This window comes from Seriola lalandi, unplaced genomic scaffold (genome assembly GCF_002814215.2).
Source record: "Seriola lalandi dorsalis isolate HSWRI2012SDOR001 ecotype SW California unplaced genomic scaffold, Sedor1 jcf7180002054972, whole genome shotgun sequence".
NCBI classification, from domain to species: Eukaryota; Metazoa; Chordata; class Actinopteri; order Carangiformes; family Carangidae; genus Seriola; species Seriola lalandi.
This window is the reverse complement of record NW_019525660.1, coordinates 4,521,730-4,540,724: the sequence shown is the minus strand read 5'-3', so window position 1 is coordinate 4,540,724 and position 18,995 is coordinate 4,521,730. Positions and strand designations below refer to the sequence as shown.

General features: G+C 39.3%; 1 protein-coding gene across 1 annotated transcript in view; it reads left to right on the top strand.

Moving 5' to 3' along the window:
- The window catches only part of enox2 (ecto-NOX disulfide-thiol exchanger 2), a 119,351-nt gene that overhangs the window by 13,661 nt on the left and 86,695 nt on the right, over positions 1–18,995 (top strand). The window contains exon 2 of the mRNA XM_023398144.2: positions 18,526–18,672. Within this exon, the coding sequence (XP_023253912.1) occupies positions 18,526–18,672 (147 nt within the window). The remainder of the gene's footprint in view (positions 1–18,525; positions 18,673–18,995) is intronic.

Genomic DNA, 18,995 nt, shown 5'->3' with positions numbered 1-18,995 from the left:
TTTAAACACTTTAATACCAGTCAGTCATAGTTTGAATTTCACAGCCTATCCTAGCATTGTAGCTGACCATGTGTCTCCCTTTACGGCCTCAATTCAGCATTTTCTAATGGCTGTTTCCAGCATGATAATGCAAATTGTCACAAAGCAAACGTTGTCTCAAACCGGTTTCATGAACATGAGTTACTTCATTGACCTCCCCAGTCACCAGATATGATTCCAAGAGAGCACCTTTGGGATGTGGTAGAACAGGAAATTCCCAGCATGAGTGTGCAGCTGACAAATCAACAGAGACGATGTGATACAGTCACATGCAGCAGAATCTCACAGGAGTGTTTCCAACATCTTGTGGAATCATTGCAACGAAGAATTGGGGCTGTTTTGAGAGCAAAGGGAGGTCCTACACTGTATTGGTGTGTTGTTCCTAATAAGGTGCTCAGTGAGTGCTTATGACTTATCCTTTCAAAATAGAAAACTAATGTAAGTCTTTATGTGGACTGCCATATGATTTAGTTCAGTACTGTTCCCTCTGACCGTGGATATGAATACATAGCAAATGTATTCATATCCTGTTATTGACAAGGCAGAATGTGACCTGTCACATACAGTGGTTGGACATTTAGCCTGCAGGTAAACAGAGCAGTGGGGAAATCAGAGATATACCCATGGTAGAAGTCTTCCTGTGGGCAGCTAGCTGCTCAAATCTTCCCCCGGAGCAATATTCTGACAGAGACTATTGAAGAGCTGAGCTGTCAGTGTCAGCCTCCTGACCAGACCCTCATTAGCCAACACCACTACCCAGAGAGCAGGCAAGATGGAGACACCTCTTCAGCAGCACTCAAGAGAAAATGTGTTTCTAACTGCAAATTAATTTTGGAACAAGAGATTCATTGCGTTAGAACAAGGTGGGGAGCACATTTAGTATTGTCTGTTGAAGTGGGCTTCTCTCTTTGAGTGACTTGCCACACAAATTCTCATTATTGTTTATCCTAGGGAGAACTTAATCCCCAGGAGCTGCTTTAAGGTAAACAGAGCAATGTGGGGGTGGGAGATATTCCCCATGGTTGTTTAGTTGTTCAGGGTTGTGTTTAATTCTATTTGCACATCTCAAGGGTTGTCTGCCCTGGTTAAATGCGCTCTAGATCAGTAGGAAAAACATACCATACATTGTTACCTTACCACCCATTTACTGTACTACTCTGATTAATGAGCTGAGACATATGAAGTACTTCACTTGGCAGCTTTGGTGGTTGGCATGATGTGACGTCAATACTGAGAGAAGAATCAGAGGTGAAGTCCGCTCTGCATGGGATTTAGTTTTTTTGCCTGAAAATGTGTGAATGTAAGATCTAAGAATGCAGTATTGACATTATAGATAGGAGTAGTCTGAATTTCAGCGTAAGAAGGAAAGTGGCATTCTCTCGGTCAATACTGAGTGAATTCCAAAAAGGAAGAAAAAACGGTTTAAAATGTGTGTTTGATCCAGGTCAGATACCCAACTATGTTTACCTCTCTGAACAGTCACTGAGTGAGCTGCATCCTAATGCACAACCTATGGTACAATGGTGACTGGCGACCATAGTTTATAACAGTCGTAAAATGACACAAAGGGTGCTGGTGCAATAAAATTCTATAATTCAGTTTCACATTCATTTGCATTGAGAATCATAACTCCTCTGCATATTGCAGCCAAGAATTAACATATTGTTAAAGTTTAGAGGACGTCCTCTTCCCCACAGGCGCCTTTGGAAACATATTTCCACTCTATATCAGATGAAAATCTTTGAATCTTTATTAAGCTTGAGACATGTTGTGTTTGGTGTCGGCCTGAAATGAATCGGAAGAGTCAATAGTTGTCAGTTTTTTTTTTTTTAAATCATCAGGTACCTTTTAGGATCTTTCTTGCAATGGGAATAAAAACAGCAACTTTCACCTCATATTTGAACATTTCCATCAGTTTACAGCACATGATGCGTAGATGATGTACCTTACTTTGCTAATCTTTCACCATCCACATTCCAGACACAAAGTAGCATCATGACATTTGGTATCATTTATCAGTGATGTGACAATAGTACTCTGAGGTATTCAGACCAATGGTATGGAACTGGGTCTTGTAGTACAGACAGGATTAGGGGTTCTGCTGTGGTCCATCATCCAGAAATAGCACAAGCTGTTCATCAGCTGCTCTGGGGCAGACTGGATACCAGAGGGCTTCAAGGTATTGAGAGGTCTGACCATGTTGGAGTTTCAATAAGGCTGGTTCTATATAATGAAAAGCCTTTGTTAATCTGTCTGTAATTCTTCCACAAGTCACCAGTGCATCAGTAGATCATTTTGTCTATCCCATGAAATCAATTTGTAGTAATTCAGTCTTGACATCCAGATTCTGGCTTCCATTAGTTTTAGGCTATTGCACCTGTTTCACATACCTGAAGTGATGCTGTGGTCTAGACGGACAATCAGTCATATTAATGAACGAAACGACTTTAATATCCTTTTTAGGACCCATGTTTATTGACTGAGTATGAACACATCACGCCTACTACCAGCAGCAATTTACCAGGTGTGAAAGATGAGAAAGAAAGCAGGGTTTGAATTTCTCTCTGCAGCTCTTTTTTTGTTTGTTTTTGCAACTTTTCCTTTGTGCAACACTGCGAATGTCTTCCTGGAGAGACCTTCAGTAATAGCAAAGATGTTCTTCCCATGCTAGTTTATAGCGCTAGACATCTACTTATATAGCATGAATTTATACATTTTTATACCCTCTACAAATTACATCTGTATTACCAGTCTAGTGATTGTTTTATTTTTTTTCTATGATATTTTCTCTTGAAAACATAGCCATGAGTAGAAAGTAGCAGGAGAAAGGGAATGATGGCTTTGAAATGTGCCAAAGGCTACTGGATCTGAACTGTGATGCTTTGACTTTTTTTTTTTTTTTTTTTTTTACATTAGGAGTTTAGGAATAAACTAAGACCTGTCCAGGAAGAAAAACCATTAACAGAGACTGTTGGTGATACTAATGAATGATCGCAATGGCACATTGAATTTATCATTTAATTACCCCCAGAAAATACTGAAAATACTGGCATTATTATTGCTGCCAGATACCAGAGTGCATCTTTGTGTCAAGTATGTATAATTCATGAATTACACATAGAACATCAGACATAGGAGTTTTCTGAAGAAGAGTACAGGGTGTACAGTGTGCCTGGCAACAGCGTCTCCTGTTAGACAAGTGCTCTATTGATTGAGAAGGAGATTGAAATTGAGTGAGAGGGAGACTGAAATCACTGAATCACTCCAGTTAAAATTATGATCCTGCTCTCGTATTTCAATGATAATGCATTCCGCACAGGGCAGGCATTATTCTGGATAAAACTCTTTGCAGACTGCTGCATGCGAAATATCTATAGTCAGAAAAACACATCACATCTTTAAGACATGCACAAATACAGTAGCCTATTGATGTATTGGAGTTACATTTCAAAAATGCAGATGACATCGGTTCATGTGCTTGTGGGGAGCTTCAAAATGAAGACTTGAGAGACAGCCGCTGAACTGCAGCCTCACATAAACACACTCTGCTCCAACCTTGCCACAGCTCTGGAGTAACACCCGTGAATAAAAACTTTTTTTCATTTAGTTTTTTTTTTTTTTTTTTTAACATCCCATGTTTTTTTCCTGCTCACTGAAAATCATTTCCCTTAATCCAATCAAAATCGAACCAAACTCAAAAAACTGTGTTCACAACTGGCTGTAGCTGTAGATAAAATATCAAATCAAATCAAATCAAATCATATCAAGGCAGTGTTGCACTGTTAACCTTTCTTCAGCTACGAGAAATCTTGCCCCCGCCATAGCATTCGGATCAGTGTATTAGATCTCTTAATGGATATATTCTTCAAATGGAAGCTGGACTCTTTATTCATTACGTTGGTTGAATGGCCTCTGCTGGGCTTGGTTGCCTCCTCTATAGCTGGATAAGTGTGATCTATGAACTGGCTAATTGCCTTTGTCCTGATTGCTTCCATGACCGGGCCGTTTACTGCCTGCAAAGGTCATTTCCTGCCCTGTTTCTGTAGCATCCATCAGGAAGACTCAGTCATGGCAAAGAGGAATACTGTAGATGATATTATTGCGATCGCATTGTTTCCTTTTGTCAAATTATCGAAGCTTGTCCCCTGAGAAATAGCGTGGACTGGGTAAACAGCTGAGAATGTATAACTGAATTCAAAGACGCCAGCAGATGGTTATCTGAGCACTCAAGGCTGTCATGCTACATTTGTGCCATACAGCTCCTGCACTTGCTCAGAATGAGAAGAGAAATTAAAGATTAGCTGAGGAAATATTTATTCCTGTAGCCTGTGTGGACTTGAAGTACTCAAGGAGCCAGGAACCCAACTTTCATTTACGCAACTGTCCATAGCTGCTGTGAAAAGAAACTGAGACTGACTCGACATATGATGCAAATGCAGAGTGGCCATATTATTGTTCAGCCGCCAGTTTCGAGCCACTGCTGCACAGTAGACATGGCATGAGAAGACTCATTGTTACTGAATTTACTGTAAGCAGCCTGTCCTTCTGGCAATGAACAAATTAAGTGGCAGATTTTTCCCCAAAGCTGATACTCTGTTTTCAGGTTATTTTAGCTGTTTAGTTTGTAATTCTTTTGGATCCATTAAGGGTAGACATAAATGGCACGAAATATAGGATTTGCTTGTTTTGTTGTGCTTGCATTTCTCTTGGCTTAGACAAGCTGTGTGGAAGCAGAGGTAGTTAAAACACTCAAATAGCTTGGTTTATTTACAGCGAGTTTTTTTAGAACGTCCACTTAAGATTTATATTTCAAAAAGGGGTTTTTTGGCTTCTACAGAAAGACACCAGAGTCACAAAATGTGTTCTATTCTTGTGCTTGTTGGCAAGGGAGCTAAGCAGGAAGAGGAAAGATTTGACAAAATCTGTAAAGCTGTGATCGAACATCAGTGGGTAGATGGGAAGACAGTTTCTTGAGCAGCAGCCTGCAGATCATGAGTCTGTTATGACACTATTTGAACTAATGTTATTAATAGGGTTTGTGCAAATATGCAACTCTCTCTGAACGCACATTTTTCAAGATAAGCTTTAGGGCTGCAAGGATATTTTTTTTCCCCACTTTTGATTCTTTTCTTTTTTTTATTAATGAACATATAGAAAATAGTGAAAATTTCCCATCACAGTTCTAGAGGTGACATCTTTGAATTGCTAATGTCTAACTAACATTCCAAAACATAAGGTTTTCAATTTTCAGTCATATGGAATAGGGAAAAGCAGCCTGTGAATGCTTGAAATTTTTTGCTTGATAGATAAAAGATAAAGTACTTCAAACAACATGATTAAAATGTATGCCAAAATACCTTATAATGAAAAGTTGTAGTGATGTATTGTGGATGCTGTTTCACATACAGTGTTCCTCTTTCCAACGGGGAGCTTGATGCATGCATATTTCCTCCACTTCAGCTGGCTGATTCGGTGAATAAAAATCTCCACTATGTAGATATTTCCCCCCCTCTGACACAAAGGGACAAGCCAATAAACTGGTTAGGAAGGACTTCATTTGCTGATTGAAATATTTGGAAACACTGTTGGCTGTTATCAATTCTCCTGGTTTACATTTTGATGCAAATGTAGTAAATCTTACCTGACAACACTAGCAATTAACGTTTTTAACATCTGTGTCCAATTGGTATTTTGATCTAGTGTTCTGAATTTGATGCATTACTATTCTTCATAGGCATACTTTAGTAGTGAAGTTGGCACCAGGGGTCACATTTAAAAAGATGATTCACTTTACCCTTTGTCACTATGAGTCTCTCTTTAAATGAGTCAGAGCTTAGCTTTAGCATGCATCAGTGGAAAACCCAAGGCATTTGAATAAATCAAATAAATCATTGTGTTTCTAAGTGGGTGTTTACTTGACTGAGTGCAACCTGTTGTGACCCCGGCCGTTCCCAGGATCCCCGAAGTAAAACAAAGATGTTGTTTTGCAGTCTTGTGCCCCACTTGGGCAGTTTCATTTTATTTGTGCCCTAAATTTCAGTGTGGCAGCTTTTGGAATAGATTCTCCCTGACTTGTTTCCCTGGTCATTACAGGAAGAATTTTCTCTTGCTTCGCTGAATAATTCCTTCTGGCACAGTAAAAACCCTCTTTGCCACAAACACCTTCGTTCCCATTTTCCACTGACAAAACAACATGAGGCTTTGGACAATGAGTGTTGACATTTTCTGCCACAGGGTCCATTAGCACTTTTCATGTGTGACTAAATATTTTTTTTGTTTTTTTTGCACACACTGCTCCAAATGTTAGCATGGCTGTACTTGGAGGGCAAAAAGGGGCAAAAATGAAAGTCTTTATGGAAGACATAATTCCTAATGTGGCAATTTTTTTGTGTTCTGTCATTTAGAGAAACTGTTGTCTTGAACTTTTGTGTTGATTTTTGAGAACTGGGGTTGGTCGTTTTGAGTTTTGTTTATTGGATGACCAGGAAATCTCATTAACTGAACTGGATCATATGGAGCTGGACTGAACTATAAAGAATATAAAGAACATTTTTTATCTCTCTTTGCTTTAGTGTTACCTTTGAAAATTGAACTGATGGTGCAGTCGAGCTTGTTTACATTGACTGACTGTTTTATTCAACCACCTTGCAATTAATTTTTAAAGTAGAAAGTGATCAACATCAGACTCCAGGACCACAATTCAGAGCTCCTACTCATGGAGAATGACAAGTAGCCATCTGGTAATTCTTCTCTACAGACCAGTTCGGTAGCTATATCCCGAAATAGCATCAAAGGCGAAGAATTATCGTTTGAAAATGGTCTGTTGCATCTAGAGCAACTGAGATCTCACTTGTACTGTCACTCAGGGGGTCTGATACATTTGGATACAGATTCAGTCTCACTCATTTCTCAGTTCAGAGATTGGAAGGGAGAGGAAGCTGCATGCACACGATGAACAATACAAACAACTCAGGAGCACTGTTTTACAAGTATTAATTGACACACAAGGGAATAAAGCTTCTTATCTACCTTACTTGAAACTAAGTGCAGCCTCTGGGATGTTCTGAAGCGTGATGACAAGGTGTGGGTGTGCTTTTCAAAACCAAACTAAAAGTTGTGACACCAGTCAGGAAAATTAATTTCTCGGAATGACTATGAGTTGATTTAGCATAATGACTCAAAATGTTCAGGTGACACTGGCTGCAGGGTCCAATCATTCTCCATTTTTATTTTAAACTTCTATGTTTTTTTGAGCTGTACCTGTAACCATTCAATGTATTCATGGATTATTACAGACATCAATGTTATCTCTTCTGGCTAAATGTTCTTGGAGGAGGTAATTAATGAAATAAGGACCAGTTCTCACAGAATGTCATTCAAATGGCCTCAGGTCATGAAAGTCTTCAATCCAAAATGTGAGAAAACCCATTCTTTAAAACTAAGTAAATACTCAGAATAGAGTGACCCATTCACCTAATGCATAAATAAAAACAAATGAAGCACATGATTCAAAATGAGAGAGTGATGGTGAATAAGAAAAGAAGGGCCTGGCGCTTGGAGTCACATTGTATGTTGAGATAATGACTGTATATTTGTAGTTTTAGCACTAGATGCTTGCTAAGCTTTGCACAAATCATTGTCCTTGTTTGACTTTTTTCTGTTTTGGGATCTTATGTCTTTTAATGACAAACAAGGACAGCAATAATAACACAGGAAATTACAGACAGCGATACTTAATCCAAGAAAGAGTTTAACATTTTATAACAAACACCGACCCTTTTGTTTGATGTTTTCCCCAGTGCACCTTTCCTTTCTCTGTCTAATTTCAGTCTTTTCTCCTTTTTAGATTTTAAATATTAGTAAGCGTAGATATTTGATATGTCCTGCAGTTGTACATAGAGAAATGGCTATTGAAAGACAAAAGCTAGACTCCTGCAATCAAAGGCGAAAGCCGACAGCAGGACACATCTTGCTGCTTTTAACTGCTTGTGTCATTGATGGCAGCTGCTCATCATAAATCTCCTGTGTTGTCTGTTTCAGTCCATTCCCTGACAGGGATAAAATATAGGTGGTCTGAAGCAAATTATAGTGCCATTAAGATTTCAGAACAAGCAGGAAATGACAAAAAAATTAAATAAAAAGGTAGATGATAGCAAAGCAGTGGAGGGAAGAGAAAGGCATAATTAAGAGAAGCTTATGTTTGAGGAGACAGATGGGAGAGAACAAGAGGTGGCTTAAAATGACGTGGAGGTTTATGGACAAGCAGACGGTGCCAAAAAGATGGTGGTACACACTCACCAAGCACTTTATTAGGCACACCTGTACACCTACATGTTCATGCAAATATCCAATCAGCCCTAATACATAATGCATAAAACCATGCAGATACAGGTCAGGAGATTCAATTAATGTTAATATCAAAGATCAGACTGGGTGAAAAATCTGATCTCAGCGACTTTGGCCGTGGCATAATTGTTGTTGCCAGACAGGCTGATCTGAGTATTTCTGAAACTACTGATGATCTGGGATTTTTATGCACAACAATCTCTAGAGTTTTACTCTGTCAAAAACAAAAAAACATCGAGTGAGCAGCGGTGCTGCGGACGGAAACATTTTGTTGATAAGACGGCTCAGAGAATGGCCAGACTGGTTGGAGCTGATGGAAAGCCTATAGTAACTCAGATAAGTCAACTTAAATTTTATTTACATAGCGCTAAATCATAAGAGAAGATATTTCAGGGCAATTTTCATTTAAATCAGGTCTAGGCCGTTTCTTTTTATAATATTATAACTGTCTTTATAAGTGTGGTGAATAGAATGGCTTCTCAGGACATATAACACGTCGAACCTTGAGGTGGATGGGCTACTACAGCAGAATATCACTTTGGGTTTCACTCCTGTGGACCAAGAACAGAAATCTGAGGCTGCAGTAGGCACAGGCTCACCGAAACTGGTCAGCTGAAGACTAGAATAATGTAGCAGGGTCTGATGAATCTGGATTTCTGCTGAGGCACGCAGATGGTAGGATCAGAATTTGGCATCAACAGCATGAATCCATGACCCCAACCTGCCTTGCGTCCAGTCAAGTCCAGGCTGGTGGTGGTGGTGTAATGGTGTGGGGAATGTTTTGCTGGCTCTCTTTGGGCTTCTTAATGCCCATCATCATTTGAATACCACAGCCCATCTGAGCATTGTTGCCGACCATATGCTTCTCGTTACGACCACAATTTACTGTCTTCTAATGGCCATTTCCAGCTTGATAATGCACCATGTCGAAAAGCAAGTCATCTCAAACTGGTTTCATGAACACGACAAAGAGTACAGTGTACTTCACTAACCTCCCCAGTCACCAGGTATGAATCCAGTAGAACATCTTTGGGATGTGATTGAATGGGAGATTATTGAATGGCAGCATGAATTTGCATCTGACATGTATGTACTCACGTCAACAGGCAGCAGAATCTCAAAGGAAGGTTTCCAACATCCTGTGGAATCTGTAACATGAAGAATTGAGGCTGTTTTGAGAGCAAAGGGTGAACATACCCAAGATTAGCAAGGTGTTCCTAATAAAGTGCTCAGTGGGTGTACATTTGAAACCCTAAAAGAAGTTGTCCCCCTGTGCAATCCCATTTTAATTAGGAGAAATGACTTTCGCCTTACTCTCAAGCATCAGCCATGTTTTCTTCAAATTGTGTCTGTCACAGGATTTAGAGCTTCCGTAATGTCAATTTCAGCTGCTTTATTTTTTTTAATGAACACTAGGTTAGCCAAAGAGTGCACTTGCAACCAAGAGTAGAGATACCACTTTACACTAAAGCAATTGGAGTCACTTTGTTCAAGTCTCGAAAAACTGAAGTTTTCAAGTGAATCCACAGATGTGAAAAGTCTCTGTAAAGATTAGACATACAGTATTGTCTGTCAGAGTGTGTTTTAGAGGTAACCATTCAAGGCCATTCATGGTCATATGCAGACACAGGCGGCTCTCTCAGTGCGCCATTGTCGAATAACGTTGGAGCCAGCAAGTCTCTCATTAGCCACAACTCTGGAGCACAAAAACACATTGACATAGGCTGGATGTTTTTCTAACAGACTGCAAATAGCCTCACCAACTATTAAAGGGAAGGGTCAGCATTTCCAAAGTCATTAGCATAAGAGTGTTAGCGCCAGCCATACGCATGCCATGCTGTAATAATGATACAGGGATTGCCCACATGGCCAGGATATTCCTTGTACCGCAGCCTAATTGTTGATATCTTGATCTCACCACACACTGCATGCATTAAAGTTTCCTGTCTTTCAAAGGATGAGACAGATGGTCAGAGCTTAGACATTCTGGGCCCACGAACAGTAGAAAAGAAAAGTTCTCCTGGGAGGAACCTACATTTTAATTTTATTGCCTACTACCATGAGCACGTCACAGACTTATTAGTCCAACGTTAAGCATTGCTCTCAGAAGGCATTGTGCATGCATGTGTAAGCGAACATGACCTTATGCACTGCTGTGTTGTTTTGTCAAGATGAAATAAGATGGACTTTATTGCCCCAGTGGGAAATTTGCCTTGGACATCAGTGTCTGCGGTATAAAATCAAAACCCAAAACAACGAATACATTCATCCATCATTTGCACAACACACACACTTATACACATTCTCATTCTCTCACTACATTGCAGAAAGGGCATGGGCCTTTGACAGTAGAAAGCGGATTATACTGCAAACCAAAGATTCTTAAGTCAGTTTAATGGAATAGAGATGAGTGGATGGGAGATTTAAATAAATTAACCTTCAGTGAATTCCCTGAGGCTCAGAGGAATGACAGAGGGGGTCTGAGGAGGAGTTTCTTCCTTGTCAGTGATGTTTATGAATAGTCAAGACATGATTATGGTGAGCTGGTGCTCCTCAACCTCCATGTTAACCTGAGATTGTGTTTGAAGAAGAGCAGGAGTGAACACTGGAGGTATTGACAAACACAGGGGAGCGGAAAACAAAAATTAATTGCTCTCCTTCCACATCAGTATCCCTTTGCATTTGTTTTGCCCTTTATCTGTCACACTATGCTCCAGCTCCATATGCCAATGTATTAGAAGAGTTCATACCACATGCCGAGCAGGAGGGAAATTTGTAAATGCACAATGAGATACTCCAATGCTAGCATCATTTCAAAATGTCATCACAACATCAGGGAATAGATTAACCTTTACCAAACTCCCAACTGTAAAAACATAATTCTTTCTCAATGCTTCATCATATATTAACCCTGATTGGTGTCTCTGACATTTACTTAAAGATACAAAATACTGAATATCCTGGATATTCTGTCTACTGATTAAGGTGTGATAACATACTGTAATTGTTTAAAAAATAAAATAAAATGTTGTGCTATATTTGTATTTATATTTATTTCTGGGTTAAAAGTGTGTTTTGTTTTGTTTTATTTATTTATTTATTTATTTATTTTTCTTGGATTTTCTTCTTATTGCCACTTGATTGCTTCTCAGAACAGTGTTGATGTTCAGTGTAATTTGGGAAATGCCTGGTTAGATTTATTTTGAGTCACTTCAACAAAATTTGATCAGTCTTTTAAAGTGATAAGCTTTGTGATTAATATTTTTTTTGGCAGTGTTGTTGGTGATTAATATTCATTGCTGTAATGTTTTCCGCCTCATTTCACTGTGATCCCTGTGCAACTTTTCTTGCCAGTTTCTTAACTGATAACACCTGCTACATCTCGAAACAATGAAAGTGTGAACTGTTCTATGGGGGTTAAATAAATTATTGCAATAAAAACAGAGTTTAGCCAGGTGCCAGAGGGAAAAGTATGTGTACAGAGATGCTAATATCTACGCTATGTAAATTTCATGTTAATAGAAAAAGGCTCTGTAATTAGACTAATGAAAATAGAGAATTTAAATTTTCTCAGTTAAATACAGTATAGAGCAGAGAAAGTGTGCACTTTGCATAGTTGTTTCTTCATCTGTTGTGAGTACAACTACTTAACTTTAACAATAGCATGTCAAGGTCAGAGTGGATGAACAGTGCCACTGTGACCAACGTATTCACCATAACCTTTCCTCTGTAAGACTTTATGATGTCGAAATCTGAGTGCTGATAGATGCTGAAGCTTTTCCAGTCCAGATTGTCGACTTATGGGTCTTTTAATTGTCTGTGATTTTAATGAAAGCAGAGGTTTTGTTTTACCTGGCTGAGGTCTGCCAGTCACGGTCAAGAATATGAGAAGATGGTGTACAAAGACCCAGAGTGTATTCATAGTGATTAAATTCTTTTGTGGTTCCAGTACAAAGAACTGACAAAGAAAATGTTGCACCTCAGGTTTGAAATTTTGAACTTCATGCAAAATTTTCATTAACGCCCAGAACTTGCAAACTTGTTTGTGAAACCACATGACATTATCTTTGAATGTGATTAAAAACACACATTGTGTGCTGAAAGGCTGCCATGGCTCATGGATATATCTGTAATTTGTAGTGTGACCACGGCTTTCATGGTTCACAAACTATTAAGGTTTTGCCTTCGTCTTCAGCAAACGCAAGGGTCAGAACAAAGTAGGATGCTCTCAGCCATTCATTTTATTTGTTAAATGAGCAAAGCCTGCAGCTGTACATAAAATGGTCCTCCACTGGTACAAACTGCCTGTTGTTTTAACTACTCTTTGTCTTTGCTATAAATACATAGGAAGTGAAAAGCTTGGCTAATAGCCTCATGAGAATGCCGCAGCTGCCTGGCGTGCCTCACCCTCCATTGCTAAGCCACATCAGTCAGACACCTTGTTTATACATCTGCTAGAGGCACTCATAACTTCAGTCAGCTACCATTTTTAGGAGGCTCTGAGCTCGTGCCTACAGTCCTGGGCCAGTACATGTTCTGTTGTTCTGATGGACACTCCAGGCTATGAATAGAGCTATATCTCATTTTATTGGGGTGAACTGATCTGTGTTGAAACTTTTTGGTGAGACTTGGTTTCATCAGTAACCTTTCAGGTCACTGAAGGCTAATTTGGGATCCTGTATGTTGACTTGCCCCAGCTGCCACCCAACATGACCAAGAGCTATAGTTATGACTGTCACTTTACTATCACCCGTAGCAGCTATCTCTACAGTAATGGCAATTCAGCATGTTATCAGAATGAGACTTGTGATCTGCATTACTAATCCATCATTGGACAATGTGACCTCTGCTATTTTCATTCAATCCATTACTAGAACACTTTTTATGGCCTTTCCACCACAACCACATTTTGCCCATATAGTGTGCATCGCTATTGTGTCTTAAATGTTAACAGCATGGACTTGACTACAGTCAGTCAAGCAGGAATGTCAACATTCACTGGTTCCATCCTCTCAAATGTGAGGATTTACTGCTTTTCTCTGTCTTATACCATTGTGGATTGAATATCTTCTGGTTTTAGACTCTTGGTTTGAACAAAACAAGAAAATTGAAGAAGTGACTGTGGACTTGGTGAAATTGGGGTCACTTTTTGGGTGGAAAGATTATTACTTCAAAATCTATTACCTCAGTGTTTTATTTGATTGTATTCTCCCATAAAGGGCTTTTTTTTGGCTTATGTTTCAGATGACACTCATTGTCTATTCCCAGTAGGTTGTCTGTCTACACTTACACTGCTGGTCTGCTCTCTGTATGTCTGTTGTTGGTCAGAGGTTTAGAGAGAAAGGAGATCTACTTCATAATGCTAATGAATAAAAACTAGTAACCCTTGGCCTCATGGTTGTAATGGGACAGTGGCTTGGGAATTTTGAGCTTAATCTGAGTGAATACTGAACAATGTTTTCCTGCATTAATTCAGTCAGTTGGAACCAATTGTGAGCTCATGACCTTGCAAAGCTGAAGTGGTATTTGCGAAGACGTTTCTTCGTGTATTTTTGTGCATGGTGTGTATTTTTTATATTTTAACCATGTACAACATTCCAACAGCTTTGTTTGGCTGCTGATCGACACAAGGCTTGGTGATTATTTCCGATTTTTTAAGGCTGACAGAGTGAAACACTTTGAGAATGTCCTGTAGCCCTTCATATAATACCACCTCCCTGTGACGTTTTTGCTGTTAAACATGAGAAGTTGATCCTCTACACCCTATTTAGATTTTGTCCTGATAGGCGAATTTGCCCAGCCACTTAGCTAGATGGTACAAATCAGTGGAGCTGAAAGGCGGTTTGTTGACGGACAGATATGGTCGAGTAATGCAGTGGAATAGTCAGAGAAGCAAATTTACTTCTGAGGTTGGGGATATGTTAATGTTGTGTGCCACCATCTGGCCCTTTGCCTTGTTTAGATGAATGAGTGCGCAGTGGTCTACATGGCCTCTACATGCTTCTCAGTCCTATCTTATATTAATAGTCCACTGCTTAGGCCACTCCCCCCCCCCCCCCCCATTCAGCTCTTTTAACATTGTGCACTTCCTTCTGCTCTGCATCACGCATGTTCTACCATTAGGTTAATAAACTGATAAGAGTTAGATTAAGGATTATAGGAGAATTATACAAACGTGTTAGTTTAAGAGAGTCATGCTCAGTGCCAGCGGGTTACAGCTGTGATCTGTTCCTCAAAGATCACAGGTTTGATTCCCACAGCTGCCAGTGTGTTTTGAAGTCATTATTAAAATCAAATTATGAACTCATTTATTGATCCAGCATGCAGTAGGCTTGATTATCTCTGCAATTAGTATAACTGACCCAGACCAGACTGTTGTTTCCATATATCATGAAGTTTTTTTTTTTTCTTTTTTTCTTTCTACTCAAAACACAGGATCATTCATCAGCTTTATAAATCATGAGGCCTATTGTGTGACTGGACAAATCAAGCTGTTATTGTAATCACTCTGGTCCAGCTCACACAGACTTGGTGTTGGTTATTAATCATAAAGTGTGTTATTAACCCTTTGTAATTATAATAGGGTGGCATTGTATGCAGCACATGTTCTCTACATATTCTAGATGCTTTAGTTAGTTTCACATCCATGGCACTTAAATGGTGTTTTAATGACCCACTGAGTTTCATTGTGTATTCTAACGGTTCAGTCTTTTCCTGGCTCACCATATCTTTAATGGGGCATGTTGGTAATGTACATCCTTGATGTAAGATCAGGTCAGTTTCACTAGTGATGTTTCTTTTACCCCATCCTGAAGCAGCAGAGCATTACGTTTGTCTCTCAGTTCCCACCATTTTCATTCCCCTTCATTTACTCTGCAGTCCCACTACCCACAGCCTCCGCCTGTCTCCACCCAGCCTCCTGGTATTTATTTTCCTCCTCCCCTGGGGAGTGATACTCACTGACATCACTCCTCCCTCTGGCCAGATGTTGAAATTTAAACACACCATCCATCAGCCTACAGACATATGAGTACCACTGCAGACAGGGGCAATGACCCAGCAAAGACATTCTTAATACAGGTTTACACACACTCACAGGCGTCATTCCTGAGATCTGTTCCCACTCTTCATTTTTGAATCAACATATATTTCTGCAGTGGGCCATCACTGTTTGATTACTGTTTCTGAACACTGACAACAGTTCCTGAACTCAAACCCAGAGAGCTATGCTTCTGGTGTGAGATAAAATAACAATGTACAACCAAAAGCTGCTTCATTGAGGCTGAATCCTTAGAAAGCTTTCCCAACCGAACTTTTTACAGTTTAGTGATGCTATCCTGCAACAGCCAGATAAGGAAACCATACTGGATGCAGTCAGTCACGTAGCTCTACATCACTTTTAAATAACAACACATTTCTTTCTTTCTGATTCATCCTTCTTCTGTAGCACCACTCACCTTTATACCACATTTTTGAAGTCCTATTCTTAGCATCTGTTCCAGAGAAAAGGTTGTGAAATCTTTGAAGACATTATGAGAAAAAGTTAACTTTTTTTGTGTTAACTTTCTTGAACTGAAATAACACAGTAACTGGTGAGCTTAAGCGCTATTTCCCTGTCAGCTGTTTGCAGTGCTGTTTCACTCTTCCCATGGTCTCTCTTGGCCTTTCTTCATGGGAAACTCACATGTCTTTCATGACTGAAACGCTGCCTCTTTAAATATAAACTGTAGCTGTTTATTGGTGACAGTTAACACTGGCAGAGTATTGGATTCATTTCACTCTCTAGAATATTGACGGTCATCTTAAAAGAAGTGTGACAGATGGAAGCTGAGTGGGAATCGACTTAAGAGACGTGTGACTTATGTGCGAGTTCAGACAGAAGATCTGTTTAGACTGACTCTGGCAAACACACTGTCCCCTCTGTCCAAATCTAACAAATCTTCCACACTAAAGTTTAATGTATTTTAAGGCCTTATTTCAGGGTGTGTTGTCTGGATTGCAAGCACGACCTTTACCTCTGGTCTGAGACCGTTTCTTCTCTCTTTGTAGACGCACAAAGAATGAGTGTGTATCTGTAAGAGAGAAAAAAGATTTGTACACAAATCGGTATTTTCACTCACGGCATCTTAATAGTTTTGTAAACTTCTATGGCAAAAGGAACTAAATTGTTTATTCTGCCTCAAAGTCCTTTTTCAATGTCAGAGCTCCTTTTCTTTATTTCGCATCTCTCCTTTCTTTTTCTTTCTCTTGTGTGAGTGTCTGAACTGTCAGTCTCTGTTAAGCTGTTGATCAGCCTTGCTATTGATTCACAGAATTCATGAAAAATGATTTGAAGACAGGCAAAGGTGGCACAGCCACAAAGCCGTAATCTGATTTAAATCCGATTTTACATGGAAACACGAGAATGCACCATAACACACCTTTATGAAAATATTCAGTGAACATCCGTTTTTGTAAAGATTTTTGTTTAAAATCTGTAATAATGATGTTGATGTTAAGAGCATTGTCTGAGTTTGATACTAACTGATTAGGGACCTTCAGACCTCTGACATAGCCACCATAATGTGGGTGTTCTAATCTGCTGTGCCACAGAGGCAAAAACAAATCTGCGCCCGAAGAAGTGTCATGAATTTTTCAGGAACGCAGACCGAATCTCTCCAGGACCCTGCTCTGAATTATAAACAAATACACCACTCTTGAGAGCGCAGAGCAGCTGGTACGTTAAGCAGAAAACACAAATTAAGTTGTTTATCATTTATTTGGAGTCAGGAGCAATCTCCACATTATTTTTGTTTTGATCTCCTGTGGATCTAAGTAGTGTAGTTGTTGTTGTTGTTGTTGTTGTATTGTATTCATGATATGACTGTTGATCTTGTTATGGTAAGATAACAGTGAGGAAAATATAAAATAATAAGAATAGAATTGTTCATTATATAGAATATCTGAACTGAAATTTTCTTACAGTGAAAGAAGAACTGCCTTTACATTAGTGATCAAACTGGGATCAGACTCAATGTTTCCTAGTGTAGAAAATCCTTTACATTAGTGATCAAACTGGGATCAGACTCAATGTTTCCTAGGGTAGAAAATCCTTTACATTAGTGATCAAACTGGGATCAGATGCTGTTCTTTTTTCTTTTATTCTTTTTTTTTTTTTTTACATTTTTATAATTTTGAGGTGCTATTTTGGTTTCAAACATTAGATTCTTTTAAACTCACAGCATTCTTTCAGAGAAACTTTCTTAGCAGCATTTGCACCATACTTTTATTGTTAGTTTTTGGCCTTGTTAAAATTGACCTTGATTGGAAGGGAAGCGGTTTATGTCTCAGTGTCTGTGCGTGCACAACATATTTATTCAGAAGTCAACCAGCATATCAATGTTTCTCTTCTGTGCCCAAGATACTGACAGAAATGTTTGGGTATAGAAAATAAAATCCTCCGTATAGATTTCACTTTTTTTCAACTTATTTAAATATCTACAAGTTCCTGGTATCTGCTTTCTCCAAAACATACTGTCTCATACAACTTTGTATTAGGGCTGCAATCAACAATTATTTAGAATACGGATTAATTTGCCAATTATTTTGCTTGGTTTGGGCAGAAAATAGTGACAAATGCTAGACTAATCATTTCAGCTTTATGTTATCAGTTTAGTTGAGATAACTAACCACAATGTTCATGAGTGGCTACCTAGTTGTCATGGTATTGTAGATGTTAAAATTTCCATGTTTTTTCAGGGCTCTTCAAAGTCATCCATGTAGGCTTCAAAGTCAGGATTCAAAATTTAATCTTGACTTCAGAAGCATCAGCTGAGAAGCTTTTGGACGCAGTTCTCTAGATTTTGATCCTATCACATGATCGCAGTTCCTGAAAGCAGAAGGAATTGTACTGAATCCTGACTATTGCTTGAATTTATTGCTTTGTTGTGTGGTTCCCCCAGTGCCACCATTATTAGTGGCATTGAAAACTGTTTATACATGTTTATACTCCAGTGATGAAGTAATTAAGCCCGAAGGCTCCAACATGAAAAGCTTGGTATGCTGCGTTCTCACTTTCATGTGGCAGTGTTTTCTCCTTTGGTCAGAAGCTGCTGCTTTATTTATTATAATGTGGCTTCCTGTGTTATCTGTGTGTTCCAGGACTCAACGCTCTGCCCTTTGATCCATCCACCAACAACGACCCTCTCCAGTTCAACGGTTCCAGCGGGCCGCTGGTGTCCGAGTGTCCTCCTCTGGAAAACACAGCTGAGAATAGCAAGAAGAGGAAGAGAACCATCCTGCCTCCAGGTATGCACAACAGCTACCTGACAAGTATTTTGCCATAGGTGCAGCATTTCTGTGTTCTCAAAACCTTACCATTTTGCCCTCAGCCATGTCGAATTTTAAATGCATGTGTCAGTAACCTTGAAAAGAGAATGGCCTCCCTTCACTCCAGAGAGCTTTGATACAACAGCGAGATTTCTTACCTGGAGATTTCTCTTCCCTTTCCTCTACCAACATCAAATAGCTGTGATGGGAATTGTTGCATAATCCTATTATTTGGTAGCGGTTTGGGAAAAAAAGTAGCTTAGTTCAGTCTTTGTTGTTTTCGATTAGCTTGCCATGTCCTG